General features: G+C 44.7%; 1 protein-coding gene across 2 annotated transcripts in view; it reads left to right on the plus strand.

Moving 5' to 3' along the window:
- Positions 1 to 16,252, plus strand: part of taf11 (TATA-box binding protein associated factor 11) — a 103,292-nt gene that overhangs the window by 30,835 nt on the left and 56,205 nt on the right. For both annotated transcript variants that reach the window (XM_012956662.3, NM_001127413.2), the window contains exon 2: positions 1,220 to 1,347. In XM_012956662.3, the coding sequence (XP_012812116.1) occupies positions 1,220 to 1,347 (128 nt within the window). The remainder of the gene's footprint in view (positions 1 to 1,219; positions 1,348 to 16,252) is intronic.

Raw genomic sequence — 16,252 nt, forward strand, 5'->3', positions numbered from 1 at the left:
GACTAAACATCACTACTGTGTGACCTGCCCCTGCCCAGATACTCCTATCTGACAAACCGAGTACCCAAATCCAGTGATGTTTGGACTGGTATGAACGGCCGTAGTAAATTACACATATACTCAGGTTTTGGTACCTCTAGTATAAATGGTATGGGTTCTGGGACAATAAATGTTTGTGAGGTTGGGTTATGGTGTGACCTCCACATCACCTATGATGGGTCAGTGTGAACTCTAAATTCACCCCCATGTGGGCTTTCACTCCCCCACATGGCATGGCTCTTATCAGCCAGGGATTAGAGTGGGGCATTCCAGGATGTGAGGCCTTTACACATGGCTGGTTCCAGACCCTAGTGACCAGAGGCCTGTTATACATCTGTTTCTGTCACAGGGGGAAGATTTTTGTGATACCTTGGCCTGCTTGATTAACCCTTACAGGCCTATCTCATGACAGACACTAAGCAATACCAAACAGATTGCACACTGGACGCAGAACGCAGTGACAAAAGTAAACATTTTTTTGTCATTGTTTCAGTCCCAATAGGGAAATTTTCTCAAGGCATACAAACAGGTTCTCCCCCTCCACTACAACTTAAATACCCCAGTGTACAAATTTGGTGCCAAAATTACCTGTAGCAATGTGATTTGTAGTGTATACAGGTGTATAGTGGTTTTAAATTTACACAAAATTCTGTGAGTATATAGGATCAGACAGTATAGGAGAACCACAGCTTGGTTCTCTGGGGAAAAAAAATCGGCATGCGTAGAAATTGCAATGTGTGAATGTGCAATGGGTGACCAGAAGAGTTAATGCATGTGCTCGGTGACGTTCATTTTTTGAAAGTTTGCAGCGGCTCGCTTGCATTTGCCACAAGTTCCACTTGGGGTCATTGGGGTTTACAGTTTCATTATATAACACGTCATCATAGTCAACAGACTTTACTATAATGTGCATGTGCCAGTCGATGATGGCATAAGGGATCCCTGGAAAAGGACCCAGACGGAGGGTGCGGTTTTCTGAAGGAAATTACCCCTTTGCAGGGAAAAAAAAGTTTTATTCATTAATGGTATACCTGACTAATTGCAAAAGTGAATTTGACTTTCTTTGTGCTTTTAAAGTTGTATGAGGACATACCGGTTTTAATTTCCCTTAACATTCGCCAAACACAATAGCATTCTTTCTTAATCTGTGTAATAATAAATCTCTCTGCTTTGCCATCAGGGACAGGAAGTAGCAAAAGCATGGAAGAAAAGCAGCCTGAAGAAATGCCCAGTGAAGGAGTAAAGGAAACAAATGATAGAGTCTTGGTACAACAAGTGAAAAGTGAGCAAGAGGATGGTGAGGATGAGGTAAAAAAACCAAATAAAGAAAAAGTAGAAAAAGGGTGATAGTAATGTTGGGATTCAGTTGATTTCACACTTTTTTTGCAGGATGTGAATTCAGATGAGTTCGAATTGTTCAGCTGTACTAAATCTGAACCCATAATTGAGTTCAGTCCACAATATGTAAAGTCTATGTTCTGTGCATTTTGCTGCACTTTCAATTGTGGGAGCAGAATGAAGAAGCTGCTGCTTCTTCATTCACCCTTTGTTCTCCAGCCTCTAGGCAACAAGTAGGGATGAGTCACCCCTTACATGTGCTTCCTGGTGTTCATTTCCTACATCCCTCTTTTTGCAGTTTGGTATATCGGAGAAGACATAGTTTACTTATTGTGAATTACTCAGAATATTTTTTTTTGTTGTTTCTTGGGTAAACCTCTGTGGCCTTGCAATCTAAAGTATGTTGATTGTGTTGGAGAAGTGTTTTAAAATTTGGTACTGCTGGGTTTTTGATCTATACATGTCAGAAATCTTCATAAGATGATAAATATTTGTGTTTTCCAAGCAACTTTCCAACATGCATTTTATTAAAGAAAATGTAAACATGGTAGGGATAAATGGCTTACAGCAGGTTCACCAGAAGCTACAATACTTTGCAGATAGATTTCCCTAAGTTTGATGTTGGAGGACTTGTTAAACCGGAACACACTGTAGTTCCCCTGTGGTGCTTGCTCTTGTGGATAACTGCTTTGGAAGTGGGGATTTAAAAGTAAGTTAAAAACAAAATGAGTTTCAAACAAGGTAAACTTATTCTAATTTTTGGGGGGTTTTTTTTAACGAAAGATCTAAAAAAAACTTCTCTTCTAGCTAAAAGGTTTAAAAGATAAAAAGATAATCCCCTCACATTACTAATTTTACTTTCTCTGCTTGTGGGTTTGTTATTTGGCTCAAATGTTCCCTTAAGGCATATAAATAGGTATACAACTGTAAAAGTATTACAATTAATGTCATTCCTAATCCTAAAGCATTTCCCTGTCACTGTTGATTTAAATTCCTTAGAACAATCTAAAACAAAACTTTTTATTCCTATCCCCTTCATCAATTAACTAGGTGACAATAAAACCCTAATGGGGAGATTTATCAATCCACAAATGGCCTGATCGTTCGATCAGACCGGTCGTGTTTCCTGCAACTTTTTCGTACCTTGCGTATTTTTTTCGTTATCTAGCGCAACTTTTTCGTACTGTGCGTAGAAAAAACAGCGACAAAATCGTATTGTTGCAACGAGTACGAAAGTTTCGGATTCATTCAAGCTTCGGTATTGTGACTTTCCTTGAGCTATGTTGGAGCTGCAGAGTGCCATTGATTCCTATGGGAGGCTTCCAAAATCGTGCACAGAAGGATCAAAGTCGGAAAGGTTTTCCTGCATTTTACGATTGTTCGGATACGAAAATTTAGTGACTATCGGATCGCCGATACGATATTATCGTGACTGATATGATTTTTTCGTAAGCATATTCGTGATATTTGCGATCATCCGAAATTATCGTATCCAATTCGAAAGTTCTCAAACTTCCCTTTCTAGTTCTAATTGCTCACTCTTTCTCCCTGCCAAACTACATCATAACAAAAAGCTGTGCTCAGAATGCTGCTTACATTTAGACCAAGTTAAAGGGGATATATAGCATAAATTTTTACAATGCACTAAACCATGTAAAAAAAACTGTAAAATAGAAGGAAGTGCTTTTATTTTAATACCTTTGGGTTCAAATATGTCCATAACTGCTTGAAAACTGTGCTCTACGCAGACCTTATGCCAGCTTCCGGTTTAGACTCTTCAGCATATCTGCTCAGAGCCGCCGGCCCTCATAGACTTCAATTACACCCTCTTCACCTACTTAAAGTGAAGTGAATATTAATAGAGTGGGCGGAGCTTAGCGAGCTCACAGACAGTCCATTCCTGCTCTACTCGCTTCTCTCTCCCCCCCCCCCTCCCCTCCCCAGGCAGCAGCACAAGCAGAGACACAGAAGGAGGGAGGGGTTTTCCCTGCTGCTGCTGAGTAAAGCCTGTCAGTCATGCTGTGACCAGTTTCTGTGGGAGACTGAAGGACATTCCCATGTCTCATTTGGCTTTGACTTCTGATCAGTGAGCTTGTGTGTGCAGCTCTCATATAATGGCAGTTTTAGGAGGTAAAATGCTTTAAAAACATATTTCTTTCTGCATCATTTCACATTTTGAGTGAGGATGAATATTATAACTGAATATGAACTTTATATAAAATGTCTCCTTTAAGTATACCTTCTTCTCTACCAGAACGGGAAAGCTCCTTTCACACATTGGACAGTTTGCAAAGCATTAACTTTGAACCTCTCCACTCACCTTCCTAATTCACAGCACACACGCATAGCCTTGTCTGAGAGGAGCTCTCCCGTTCTAGTAGATAAGATAAGGTATGCTTAACTCTGTTCAAATGTAAACCGCATTCTGTGCACAGGTTTTTTTTTTTGTTTTTTTTTTTAAACTTGATTGTGAAGAATAACTGCGAGAGGAGAAAGAGAAATGTGGAGGGGGATAGAGCAGGAAAAAAACTTCTGAGAGGAAAGGAAGAGAAGAAAAGTACAGAATGCAGAGAAAAGAGAGATTAAAGACAGAAAACTAGAAGAGAACAAATCAAAATGGGGAGGAAACGCATAATGTCAGTTAGAAACTACAGCAGAATAAACAGAACAGTGCGAAAGAGAAGGGTAGAGTATTGATGATCAGAAGAAAAATGCATGTTATATATAGAAAGGGGCAGGAGAGAAAAACGGACCAATTGCAATTTAGCACCTCATTAATAAATGACCCCTGTGTAATAGTTAAAGAAAAAGATGAGCATGAAACTACAAAAGAAAAGATAAGTAAGCTGCAGCCATTTTATCTGTATTGTTTAAAGCTGTGGGCCGGTGTCCTGGTTGTGGTGCGGCATTGCAGCACTGGTTGACCTGTACCTTATTTTATAATCTAGGGATCCCCAACCTTTTTTTTTTTTTTCTCATGAGCCAAACTCAGATCAAAAATGTTAGGGAGCTACACTATAGCATGAAAAGTTTTTTTGGGGATGACAAATATGGACTGTGACTATTTTCAACTTTTTGGGCCTTTTTACATTTTTCAAATGTTTGGAGGTATGCATAGCCTATAAAACTATGGCAGCATAGGGATTCCCCTGTACTAAGCACAATTCACAATGTACTGAGGGGGCCCCCCAAAATGGTTCCAATTGGGCCTCGCAGTTGGTAAGACCGGCCCTGCTAGCAAACTCCCAAAATAAACCCCCCAAGTGTATTATTTCACTCAGATTCCAAACATTTTCCCTTCTCATCTTTTTCTCTTACCCTGTGCCTTGTCTTTCCGATACGTATAAGCCCTTAGTCTCCCATCACTTAATGCTAAATGGGAGCAGGCAGATTTATAAAGCAGAGGTTGCCCTGAAAATAACAAACCAAATCGGGTAGCATTTCACACTTTGTTCAAAATCAAATAGCACTGAAAGGGTAAACGTAAAGGGATTCTGTTGTGGTTTTTATGGCACTACGCAATACCTTTTGTGTATTTTTTTGGTGTTTTTATTACATTTTCTGTGATTTTGGTGCATTTTTAGTCATTTTATTGCATTTTCAGTTATGCATAGTTGTTGTTCGCTTGACTTTGTCTGTAAAACTAATTTGCCCAAGCCAGAATACTCAAACTGTGATTCTGACTGCAGATATCACTAGGAAAAAAAAAAAACATTGATTTTAGGGTTTTTTTGTGATTTTAGTGATTTTATTGCATTTCATATTGTTCTTTGTTACTTGTCTTGCACATGGACATTTTGTCTGCTGTATTTCAATTTGGCTTCCTCTGTACCCCACATAGTTTGGTAAATCTATGCATATTGGGCATCAAACTTTTCAGTAGACCTCTGGCATTCATATTTAGGGTGTTTTATGTTTGTACGTTATGAAATATGGGCTACATAATGGGGCAAAATGCAAGCTTTGTAACAATTTTCAGAAATGTTATAAAAACCATTCTGTTTAGCATAGCTTTGTAGTTTGGTAGTTTGCAGTAGAAAGATGTATTTACCTATTTTTGTTTTGTCAGAATGTGTGCTTTCAGAAAATGTATGGTTTTCTAGGGTCTCCGTACTGTTATGGGGTCTTATGGCACATAATAAACATACCAGGTGCAAAAACTGCATGAGCCGGAGCGCCATTCGTGAAAATTCATATGCACTATATTCATTTGGGTGCCTCTTTACTCCGCATAGTTTTGTAAGTCTATGCATATAGGGCATCAAACTGTTCAGTAGACCTCTGGTGTTGCTATTTGGGGTGATTTTCCTTTGTACGCAAGAAATTGTGTGAGATAAATGTGGCAAATTGCAACATTTTTAGTAGATTTTCTGAAATGTCATAGAAACCACTAGCTTTAGGAAAGCTTTGCAGATTGGTACTTTGGTGTAGAAAGGACTCTTTACCCATGTTGGATTTGTCTGAACGTGTACTTTCCAAAAATATATGGTTTTCAGGGGTAACCCTATATTCTTGCAGTTTCTATCCCACATAAAACTGCAATGTGTTTATGAATTAGGTAAAGGTAAGCCATGAAATTAGTGTGCACAAAGTATATTTTGGGGTCTGTAAGTGCCATGTGCTTGGATAAACCTATGTACAGTGGCATCAAACTGTTCAGTAGACCTCTGGGGTTCATATTTATGGTGTTTTATCTTGGTACCTAATCACCTATAGAAGATGCTGCATATTGGAAGTTTTGAGGTGATTTTTGGAAATGTAATAAAATCGGCAAACTTAGGAAAGCTTTTGCGGCTTGGTACTTTGGAGTAGAAAAACATGGGTACCCATTTTAGATTTCAGGGAATGTGTACTTTCCAAAAATATGACTTTCTGGGGTGAGTGTACTTTTTACTAACTTTATCCCACACAAAATGATGTAAATGTGTTGATTTTGCAGAAGCTGAAATGGCAGATCATATTGGGTATGTTCACATTGGGGCCCCTACATGCCACATACTTAGGTAAACCTATACATATTGGCCATCAAACTGTTCAGTGGACCACTGGCGTTCAAATTTAGGGTGTCTTATCTTCGTAACTAATGCTATGTGGGAGATAAGATGCTGTAAAGTGGAAGATTTGAGGGGATTTTTTGGAATTGTCATCAAAATTGCTAACTTTAGAAATGCTTTGCGGCTTGGTACTTTGGAGTAGAAAGACACAGGTACCCATTTTAGATTCAGAGGAATGTGTACTTTCCAAAAATATATGGCTTTTTGGGGTGAGCGTACTTTTTTGTAGCGTTATCCCACACAAAAGGATGTAAATGTGTTGATTTTGCAGAAGCTGGAATGACAGAAATGATAGATCATGTTGCAAACTGTTCAGTGGACCCCTGGCGTTCATATTTAGGGTGTTTTATCTGGTTACTTTATGACCTGTAGGAGATAAAATACTATAGACAGGAACCTTTGAAGCGATTTTTAAGAAATTTCACAAATTTTTATAAAAACAAATACCTTTAGGAAAGCATTGCAACTTGGTAGTTTGGAGTAGACCGACAGTTCTATCCATTCTGGATTCCACAGAATCTGTTCTTTCTAAAAATGTATAGTTTTCTGGGATAACCTTATGTTAGTTGAATTTTTGACCTTGAAATCTAAAGTATGCAGCTTTCTGGAGCAATGCTTTGGAAATTTGGTAGTGTACTGCTGGGAGTTTTTGACCTATGTCATTGAGAAATCTCCATAAAGCTATATATATTTGGTATTGGCACGTTCAGGAGACATGGGAGTTTCCAAATCAGTTGTATTTTTGTGCATAAAATTATTTTTTTTTCTGGTGTATGTGTTTTTATATTATAAAAAATATTACTGTATATACTAGAGTATAAGCCTAGTTTTTCAGCACCCAAAATGTGCTGAAAAAGTCACCCTCGGCTTATACTCGAGTCGGGTGCCAAGGGTCCCTCCAAGGGACCCTCTGTCCTTTGTGTGCAAATTAGGCCACCCACAACCAGACCCTCCAGTGCCTGTTGTTTTTGTTGACCCTCTTCTCCACTTACAGAGCTAGTTTACTGTTTTTCTTTGAAATAAATATTTTAAAAATATATACCCCTCTGATGCCTTAATTAATGTAATTTTATTGGTATTTATTTTGATTATTGAAACTTAGCAGTAGCGACTGCATTTCCCACCCTAGGCTTATACTCAAGTCAATACGTTTTTCCAGTTTTCTTAGGTACCTCGGCTTATATTCGGATCGGCTTATACTCGAGTATATACGGTATATTTTTTTAATTTTTTAGACATTAAGAAGCCTATATCTTGGAATTACACAAAAATTCCACCATATTTTGAAAGCTTAGGTTGTCCTGAAAAAAACGATATATAGTTTTCCTTGGTAAACTAAAAGTCACCCCTAGGAAAAACCCCTAAAGTTAAACAGTGCAAAATGTTCAAAAACTGGCAGTAGAAGTTCAACTTTTTTCAAAACAGCTGGCAGTGAAAGGGTTAAATATGTATTGAATCAATGAATGGTTTTTTGTTTTTTTTTTTAGTTGTAATGTTATTTTGTATGCAGCCATCTCAGTACATTGTTCCTGAGTCTGAGCTTTCAGAAGCAGCCAGTGGCGATTTGCGATGGTCACATGAAAGATCGTTAAAACCGCCACTAACCTTTAGGGCTGAAACGGCAGATAAAGGACTACCTCCTTCTGCCGATTCAGCTCTGACGACAGATTTTGCTCAGGTACCTTCTATGGTGCCCGATCAAAATCTTTTATCCTGGCCGATCGGCGAGTTGACCGATATCGGCAGCCTCCTGCAATATCTGTCGACTCGCCGACTTGCCATACACACACCAAATATCGCACAAAACGAGGTTTCGTACGATATTATCGGTGCATGTATGGTCAGCTTTACATTGGAACTGTTGTTCCAAGCCGGACTTCTTAATAATGAGTGCTATTCTGATCTCTACTGGGAGCTGATATCTTGCTACTCTTCTATTGTTCTGCTGATCGTTTGCTGAGTGGGAAAGGGAGGAGGTAATATCAACTTGCAGCTCAGCAGTGCTGACTAAAGTTTATCAGCACAACAGGCTGGTGGCTGGTTGAAACAATTTGCTTTTTCAATTCAACAAAATAGGGGATAAGTATATTTTATTAACTTTATTAAAAATCATTGTTCTCCAATGTGCATTGGAAGCGCATAAAAATAAAGAACGTGTGATATTTCTTAAATTAAATAAAACACCCACAAGTGCAAGCTTGAAAAATGTGACCATAAATGAGATAAATTATAAATTTTGTCCACTAGGTTTGTTTTCCCTCATTTTATCATAATTTGAGGATACCGCTTTATCACTACTATCATGAATCTGCAGATTTACTTTGCCTTTCCGTATTTTACATCTGGTGAGTGCATCAGCTCACCATTGTGCACTGGTGAACAAAATTTATAATTTAACTCATTTATGGTCACATTTTTCAAGCTTGCACTTGTGGGTGTTTTCTTAATTTAAGAAATATTACACCATTGTTTCACATGTTCTTTATTTTTATGCGCTTCCAATGCACATTGTTTGGAGATCTTTGAATACCCAGTCAAAGGGGAGTTGTTGAGAGGAGGCTACAAACAATTAACACCTTACGAAGACCACGAGAAGAGCTGAGTATTTTTCTTCCATTCAAAATCATTGTGTTGTTTAACTGTTGGGTTTCATTCTTTCAAAAGTATTTGCTGTTTTTGGTGCTAAATTACAAAGTTTGGTGAACTATAAGGCTTTCAGCAGTTTTGCCAGAAGTTGCAATCCTTTGTAATTACCCTCAGTTTGAGGTGGGTGGGGTTTGATTAGTTCACAGTTTACAGTATAAATATAACCACTGGCACTCCAGTGGAGCTTGCTCTGGTGGTTGGTGCTCTTTAAGTGATCACTTTTTAAGTGGGGCTCTGTAAGTGGAGTTATAAACCACAGGAGTTACAAACTAAAGGAGTTTCAGACAAGGCACTAAGTTTGCAATTATTCCAAGTCTTTTTTCCCCTAGTTTTGATTAACTGTTTCTATAACTGGAAGAATGAGTGCCAGCAACATTGAAGGTCTGACACAGTGCACAGCTTGCCACATGTATGCGGTTGTGGAACAACAGTTCCAAAGTGCATACCTCTGTTGTGGATGTGAGCGAATTGCCACTTTAGAGACTCGCATTAGAGCCCTAGAGGAATAAGTTGCAACACTGCATTCGATTGACAATTTTGAGGAGTCTCTTGCTCACTGAGCAGGAGCTTGTGGGGTAAGATAGTTTGGGGTGAGGGTAGCAGCTAAAGGATGATAAGGCAGTTAGCTGGGTGACAGACAATCTAGTGTGGGGAAAAAGGAAGAGGGAGGCTGCGCCAGGGTTTGCGCATCCCAACAGATTTGCCAGATTGTGTGAAGAAGATGGGAGCGTGAACTCTGGACTGGCAGTTCCAGATGGGGCTGATCTCTCTAACAGCTGGGAGACCAGTTTCTCTAGTAGTGTTGGGGAGGAGAGCAGAGCTAGGCCTAAACAGATGGTGGTTATAGGGGATTCGATCATTAGGAAAGTGGAAAGGGTTATCTGTCGAGCGGATTGATTCAACCGAACAGTTTGCTGTCTTCCTGGTGCCGGGGTTCGGCATGTGGTTGATCGGGTTGACACATTATTGGGAGGGGCTGGGCATAACCCGGCTGTCTTGGTACTTATTGGTACTAATGACAAAATGAAAGGCAGTTGGAGGACCTTAAAGAGTGAGTTCAGGGATCTAGGCTCTAAGATTAAGGAAAGGTCCTCAAATATCAATTTTTTAGAAATTTTTCCGGTGCCACGTGCAAGTTTAGGGAGATAGCGGGAGCTTAGGGAGCTAAATGCATGGCTAAAGTCTTGGTGTAGGAAGGAAGGGTTTGGGTTCCTAGAGCACTGGACTGACTTTTCTTTGGGGTGCAATCTATACAGCCATGATGGATTGCACCTCAATGGAAGGGGATCCGCTGTGCTAGGGGAGAGAATGGTTAAGAGACTGGAGGGGGGGGGGGGACAAGGGGGGTGGGGTGAGTGAGCTAGAGTGTTATGGGAAAGCTGGTGTAGACGAGGCAGTGGGACTAGCAAAGGGTTGTGGGGGAGGTGTGAGGGGGCATATAGTTTATCAGATAAGGAGCTTCCATTTTTACAAGTATTCACCTCAGCTCTAAGTCTTCGTTAGCTAATGTAAATATCAGAGGGAGAAGTAGTCATCTCCGCTGCATGCTGGCTAATGCACAAAACTTGTCAGGTAAATTAGGGGAGTTGCTTGCTATTGCATGTATTGAAAATTATGATTTAGTATCACCTGGTGAGACCTGGTGGGATGAAAAATGCAACTGGGCCGTGAATTTAAATGGTTATACACTTTTTAGGAGGGACAGAGAGATTAAAAAGGGTGGAGGGGTTTGTCTTAATATAAAGTCAGATTTAAAACCATGTAGTAAAGGCATTACCAATAAAAATGTTGAATCTCTTTGGGTAGAAATTTCAGTAGGGCTAAAGGTTACAAAGAAAATGATTATTGGTATATGCTATAAACCACCCCGTATAGCTGAGGGGGATGAGACCCAGCTACTGTTGCAAATGAAGGAGGCTTCACAACTGGGTCAAGTTATTATTATGGGGGACTTTAATTATCGGGACATTGACTGGAGTAATGGGGTGGCTAAGTCAGAAAAAGCTAGTAGGTTTGTAAATATGCTAAATGACAACTTTTTATTTCAGGCGGTTCAAGAACCTACTAGGAATTACTCTATTTTGGACCTGGTAACACCTAATAACATACATAGTAACAAAGTTGGGTTGAAAAAAGACATATATGTCCATCATGTTCAACCATAATGACTATATATAACCTGCCTAACTTCTAGTTGGTCCAGAGGAAGGCAAAAAACCCCATCTGATGCCTCTCTAATTTGCCGCAGAGGGGAAAAAATTCCTTCCTGACTCCAAGATGGCAATCGGACCAGTCCCTGGATCAACTTGTAATACTGAACTCATCTCTAACATTTGTGTGGGTGAGCATTTGGGGAACAGTGATCACAACATGGTCTCCTTTGAGATAATGCTGCAGAGACAGCTCTATAAGGGATTAACTAAAACGCTTGATTATAGACGTGCAGACTTTGCCAGTATAAGGGCATCTCTGCAATGTGTCAACTGGGAAAGGTTTTTCATAGCGTTAGACCCAGAGGGAAAATGTTTAAAACATTGCTTTGCAAGTATACATAAGTATATTCCCCTTGTAAGCAAGGAGTATTGCAAAGCAAAACCTTTATGGCTGAATAAAAGTGTTGGTGTTGAGGTTGGTAAGAAAAAAACGTGGTTTTAAAGCATTCATGTTAGCTGGGACAGCAGAAACTTACATCATGTACAAGGAAGCAAGCAAAGCATGCAAAAAAGCTATCAGGCAAGCTAAAATAGAGATGGAAAGAGATATTGCAGCTAGGAGTAAAAAGAATTCAAAAATATTTTTTAATTATGTGAATAGTTAAAATGAAGCAAGAAGGGGTGGGAACCTTATTATCACAGGGGGGTAAGTTGGTTGATGAGAATGGGGAAAAAAGCAGAAATTTTGAACTCTTATTTTTCATCTGTCTATACATCTGAGGAGCCAGCTAATGAAGGCTTCCCTTTTAATATGCCCAGTTCTAGTACTTAAGCTATTGACGCATGGGTCATTCGGGAGGAAATTCAAAAGAGACTTTAACATGTAAAGGTAAACAAAGGTCCAGGACTGAATTGGATTCATCCCAGGGTATTAAGTGAGCCAGGGCCGGAACTAGGGGTAGGCAGAGTAGGCGCCTGCCTAGGGCGCAATCACTTGGGGGCGCATTTTAAAGGGGGGAAAAAAAAAATTTTTTTTTTTTTTTTTGTAACAGTATTTATTACCACCTAGTTGGCCATTATTAACCCGCCGCCCAAACCCCCCTCTGGCATAATTACCTTTTCTTTAAGGTCCCTCCCAGCCAGGAACCGAGTGCCCTTCCTTCCCTCCCTTCCCTATACTGGCGGCGCTTATCTCCGTGCGCCTGTATGACACGCATGCGTATTGGGCACGCCCCCCCCTACGCATGCGTGTCATTGAAACAGAAGGCGCAGAAGGCGCTTGGGTGCGGCGGCCGTCGGTTGTGGTGTGAGCAGGACTGCTGGGCGCTGGCCTTGGCTGACTGGGACTGGGATTTCGAGGCATTGCTGGTACAGGTACAGATGCTGGGGCCTTGCTGGGGGCGCAATATAAGGGGGGCTTGGCTGCTGGCACAGTACAGATGGGGGGCTTGGCTGCTGACACAGGTACAGATGCTGGGGCCTGGGGGGGGGGCAATATGAGGGGGCCTTTGCTGCTGGCACAGTACAGATGGGGGGGAATATGAGGGGGGCTTGGCTGCTGGCACAGTACAGATGGGGAATATGAGGGGGGCTTGGCTGCTGGCACAGTACAGATGGGGGCAATATGAGGGGGGCTTGGCTGCTGGCACAGTACAGATGGGGGCAATATGAGGGGGGCTTGGCTGCTGGCACAGTACAGATGGGGGCAATATGAGGGGGGCTTGGCTGCTGGCACAGTACAGATGGGGGGCTTGGCTGCTGACACAGGTACAGATGCTGGGGCCTGGGGGGGGGCAATATGAGGGGGCCTTTGCTGCTGGCACAGTACAGATGGGGGGGAATATGAGGGGGGCTTGGCTGCTGGCACAGTACAGATGGGGGGGGAATATGAGGGGGGCTTGGCTGCTGGCACAGTACAGATGGGGGGCTTGGCTGCTGACACAGGTACAGATGCTGGGGCCTGGGGGGGCAATATGAGGGGGCCTTTGCTGCTGGCACAGTACAGATGGGGGAGAATATGAGGGGGGCTTGGCTGCTGGCACAGTACAGATGGGGAATATGAGGGGGCCTTTGCTGCTGGCACAGTACAGATGGGGGGCAATATGAGGGGGGCTTGGCTGCTGGCACAGTACAGATGGGGGGCAATATGAGGGGGGCTTGGCTGCTGGCACAGTACAGATGGGGGGCAATATGAGGGGGGCTTGGCTGCTGGCACAGTACAGATGGGGGCAATATGAGGGGGGCTTGGCTGCTGGCACAGTACAGATGGGGGCAATATGAGGGGGGCTTGGCTGCTGGCACAGTACAGATGGGGGCAATATGAGGGGGGCTTGGCTGCTGGCACAGTACAGATGGGGGCAATATGAGGGGGGCTTGGCTGCTGGCACAGTACAGATGGGGGCAATATGAGGGGGGCTTGGCTGCTGACACAGGTACAGATGCTGGGGCCTGGGGGGGCAATATGAGGGGGCCTTTGCTGCTGGCACAGTACAGATGGGGGGGAATATGAGGGGGGCTTGGCTGCTGGCACAGTACAGATGGGGGGGAATATGAGGGGGGGCTTGGCTGCTGGCACAGGTACAGATGCTGGGGCCTGGGGGGGCAATATGAGGGGGCCTTTGCTGCTGGCACAGTACAGATGGGGGGGAATATGAGGGGGGCTTGGCTGCTGGCACAGTACAGATGGGGAATATGAGGGGGGCTTGGCTGCTGGCACAGTACAGATGGGGGGCAATATGAGGGGGGCTTGGCTGCTGGCACAGTACAGATGGGGGCAATATGAGGGGGGCTTGGCTGCTGGCACAGTACAGATGGGGGCAATATGAGGGGGGCTTGGCTGCTGGCACAGTACAGATGGGGGGCAATATGAGGGGGGCTTGGCTGCTGGCACAGGTACAGATGCTGGGGCCTGGGGGGGGCAATATGAGGGGGCCTTTGCTGCTGGCACAGTACAGATGGGGGGGAATATGAGGGGGGCTTGGCTGCTGGCACAGTACAGATGGGGAATATGAGGGGGGCTTGGCTGCTGGCACAGTACAGATGGGGGGCAATATGAGGGGGGCTTGGCTGCTGGCACAGTACAGATGGGGGCAATATGAGGGGGGCTTGGCTGCTGGCACAGTACAGATGGGGGCAATATGAGGGGGGCTTGGCTGCTGGCACAGTACAGATGGGGGCAATATGAGGGGGGCTTGGCTGCTGGCACAGTACAGATGGGGGCAATATGAGGGGGGGCAATATGAGGGGGGCAATATGAGGGGGGCTTGGCTGCTGGCACAGTACAGATGGGGGGCAATATGAGGGGGGCTTGGCTGCTGGCACAGTACAGATGGGGGCAATATGAGGGGGGCTTGGCTGCTGGCACAGTACAGATGGGGGCAATATGAGAGGGGGCTTGGCTGCTGGCACAGTACAGATGGGGGCAATATGAGGGGCGCTTGGCTGCTGGCACAGTACAGATGGGGGCAATATGAGGGGGGCAATATGAGGGGGGCTTGGCTGCTGGCACAGTACAGATGGGGGCAATATGAGGGGGGCTTGGCTGCTGGCACAGTACAGATGGGGGGCTTGGCTGCTGACACAGGTACAGATGCTGGGGCCTGGGGGGGGCAATATGAGGGGGCCTTTGCTGCTGGCACAGTACAGATGGGGGGGAATATGAGGGGGGCTTGGCTGCTGGCACAGTACAGATGGGGGGGAATATGAGGGGGGCTTGGCTGCTGGCACAGTACAGATGGGGGGCTTGGCTGCTGACACAGGTACAGATGCTGGGGCCTGGGGGGGGGCAATATGAGGGGGCCTTTGCTGCTGGCACAGTACAGATGGGGGGGAATATGAGGGGGGCTTGGCTGCTGGCACAGTACAGATGGGGAATATGAGGGGGGCTTGGCTGCTGGCACAGTACAGATGGGGGGCAATATGAGGGGGGCTTGGCTGCTGGCACAGTACAGATGGGGGGCAATATGAGGGGGGCTTGGCTGCTGGCACAGTACAGATGGGGGCAATATGAGGGGGGCTTGGCTGCTGGCACAGTACAGATGGGGGCAATATGAGGGGGGCTTGGCTGCTGGCACAGTACAGATGGGGGGCAATATGAGGGGGGCTTGGCTGCTGGCACAGTACAGATGGGGGCAATATGAGGGGGGCTTGGCTGCTGGCACAGTACAGATGGGGGCAATATGAGGGGGGCTTGGCTGCTGGCACAGTACAGATGGGGGCAATATGAGGGGGGCTTGGCTGCTGGCACAGTACAGATGGGGGCAATATGAGGGGGGCTTGGCTGCTGGCACAGTACAGATGGGGGCAATATGAGGGGGGCTTGGCTGCTGGCACAGTACAGATGGGGGGCTTGGCTGCTGACACAGGTACAGATGCTGGGGCCTGGGGGGGGGCAATATGAGGGGGCCTTTGCTGCTGGCACAGTACAGATGGGGGGGAATATGAGGGGGGCTTGGCTGCTGGCACAGTACAGATGGGGGGGAATATGAGGGGGGCTTGGCTGCTGGCACAGTACAGATGGGGGGCTTGGCTGCTGACACAGGTACAGATGCTGGGGCCTGGGGGGGGCAATATGAGGGGGCCTTTGCTGCTGGCACAGTACAGATGGGGGGGAATATGAGGGGGGCTTGGCTGCTGGCACAGTACAGATGGGGAATATGAGGGGGGCTTGGCTGCTGGCACAGTACAGATGGGGGCAATATGAGGGGGGCTTGGCTGCTGGCACAGTACAGATGGGGGCAATATGAGGGGGGCTTGGCTGCTGGCACAGTACAGATGGGGAATATGAGGGGGGCTTGGCTGCTGGCACAGTACAGATGGGGGCAATATGAGGGGGGCTTGGCTGCTGGCACAGTACAGATGGGGGCAATATGAGGGGGGCTTGGCTGCTGGCACAGTACAGATGGGGAATATGAGGGGGGCTTGGCTGCTGGCACAGTACAGATGGGGGCAATATGAGGGGGGCTTGGCTGCTGGCACAGTACAGATGGGGGCAATATGAGGGGGGCTTGGCTGCTGGCACAG

This window comes from Xenopus tropicalis, chromosome 2 (assembly GCF_000004195.4).
Source record: "Xenopus tropicalis strain Nigerian chromosome 2, UCB_Xtro_10.0, whole genome shotgun sequence".
NCBI lineage: Eukaryota > Metazoa > Chordata > Amphibia > Anura > Pipidae > Xenopus > Xenopus tropicalis.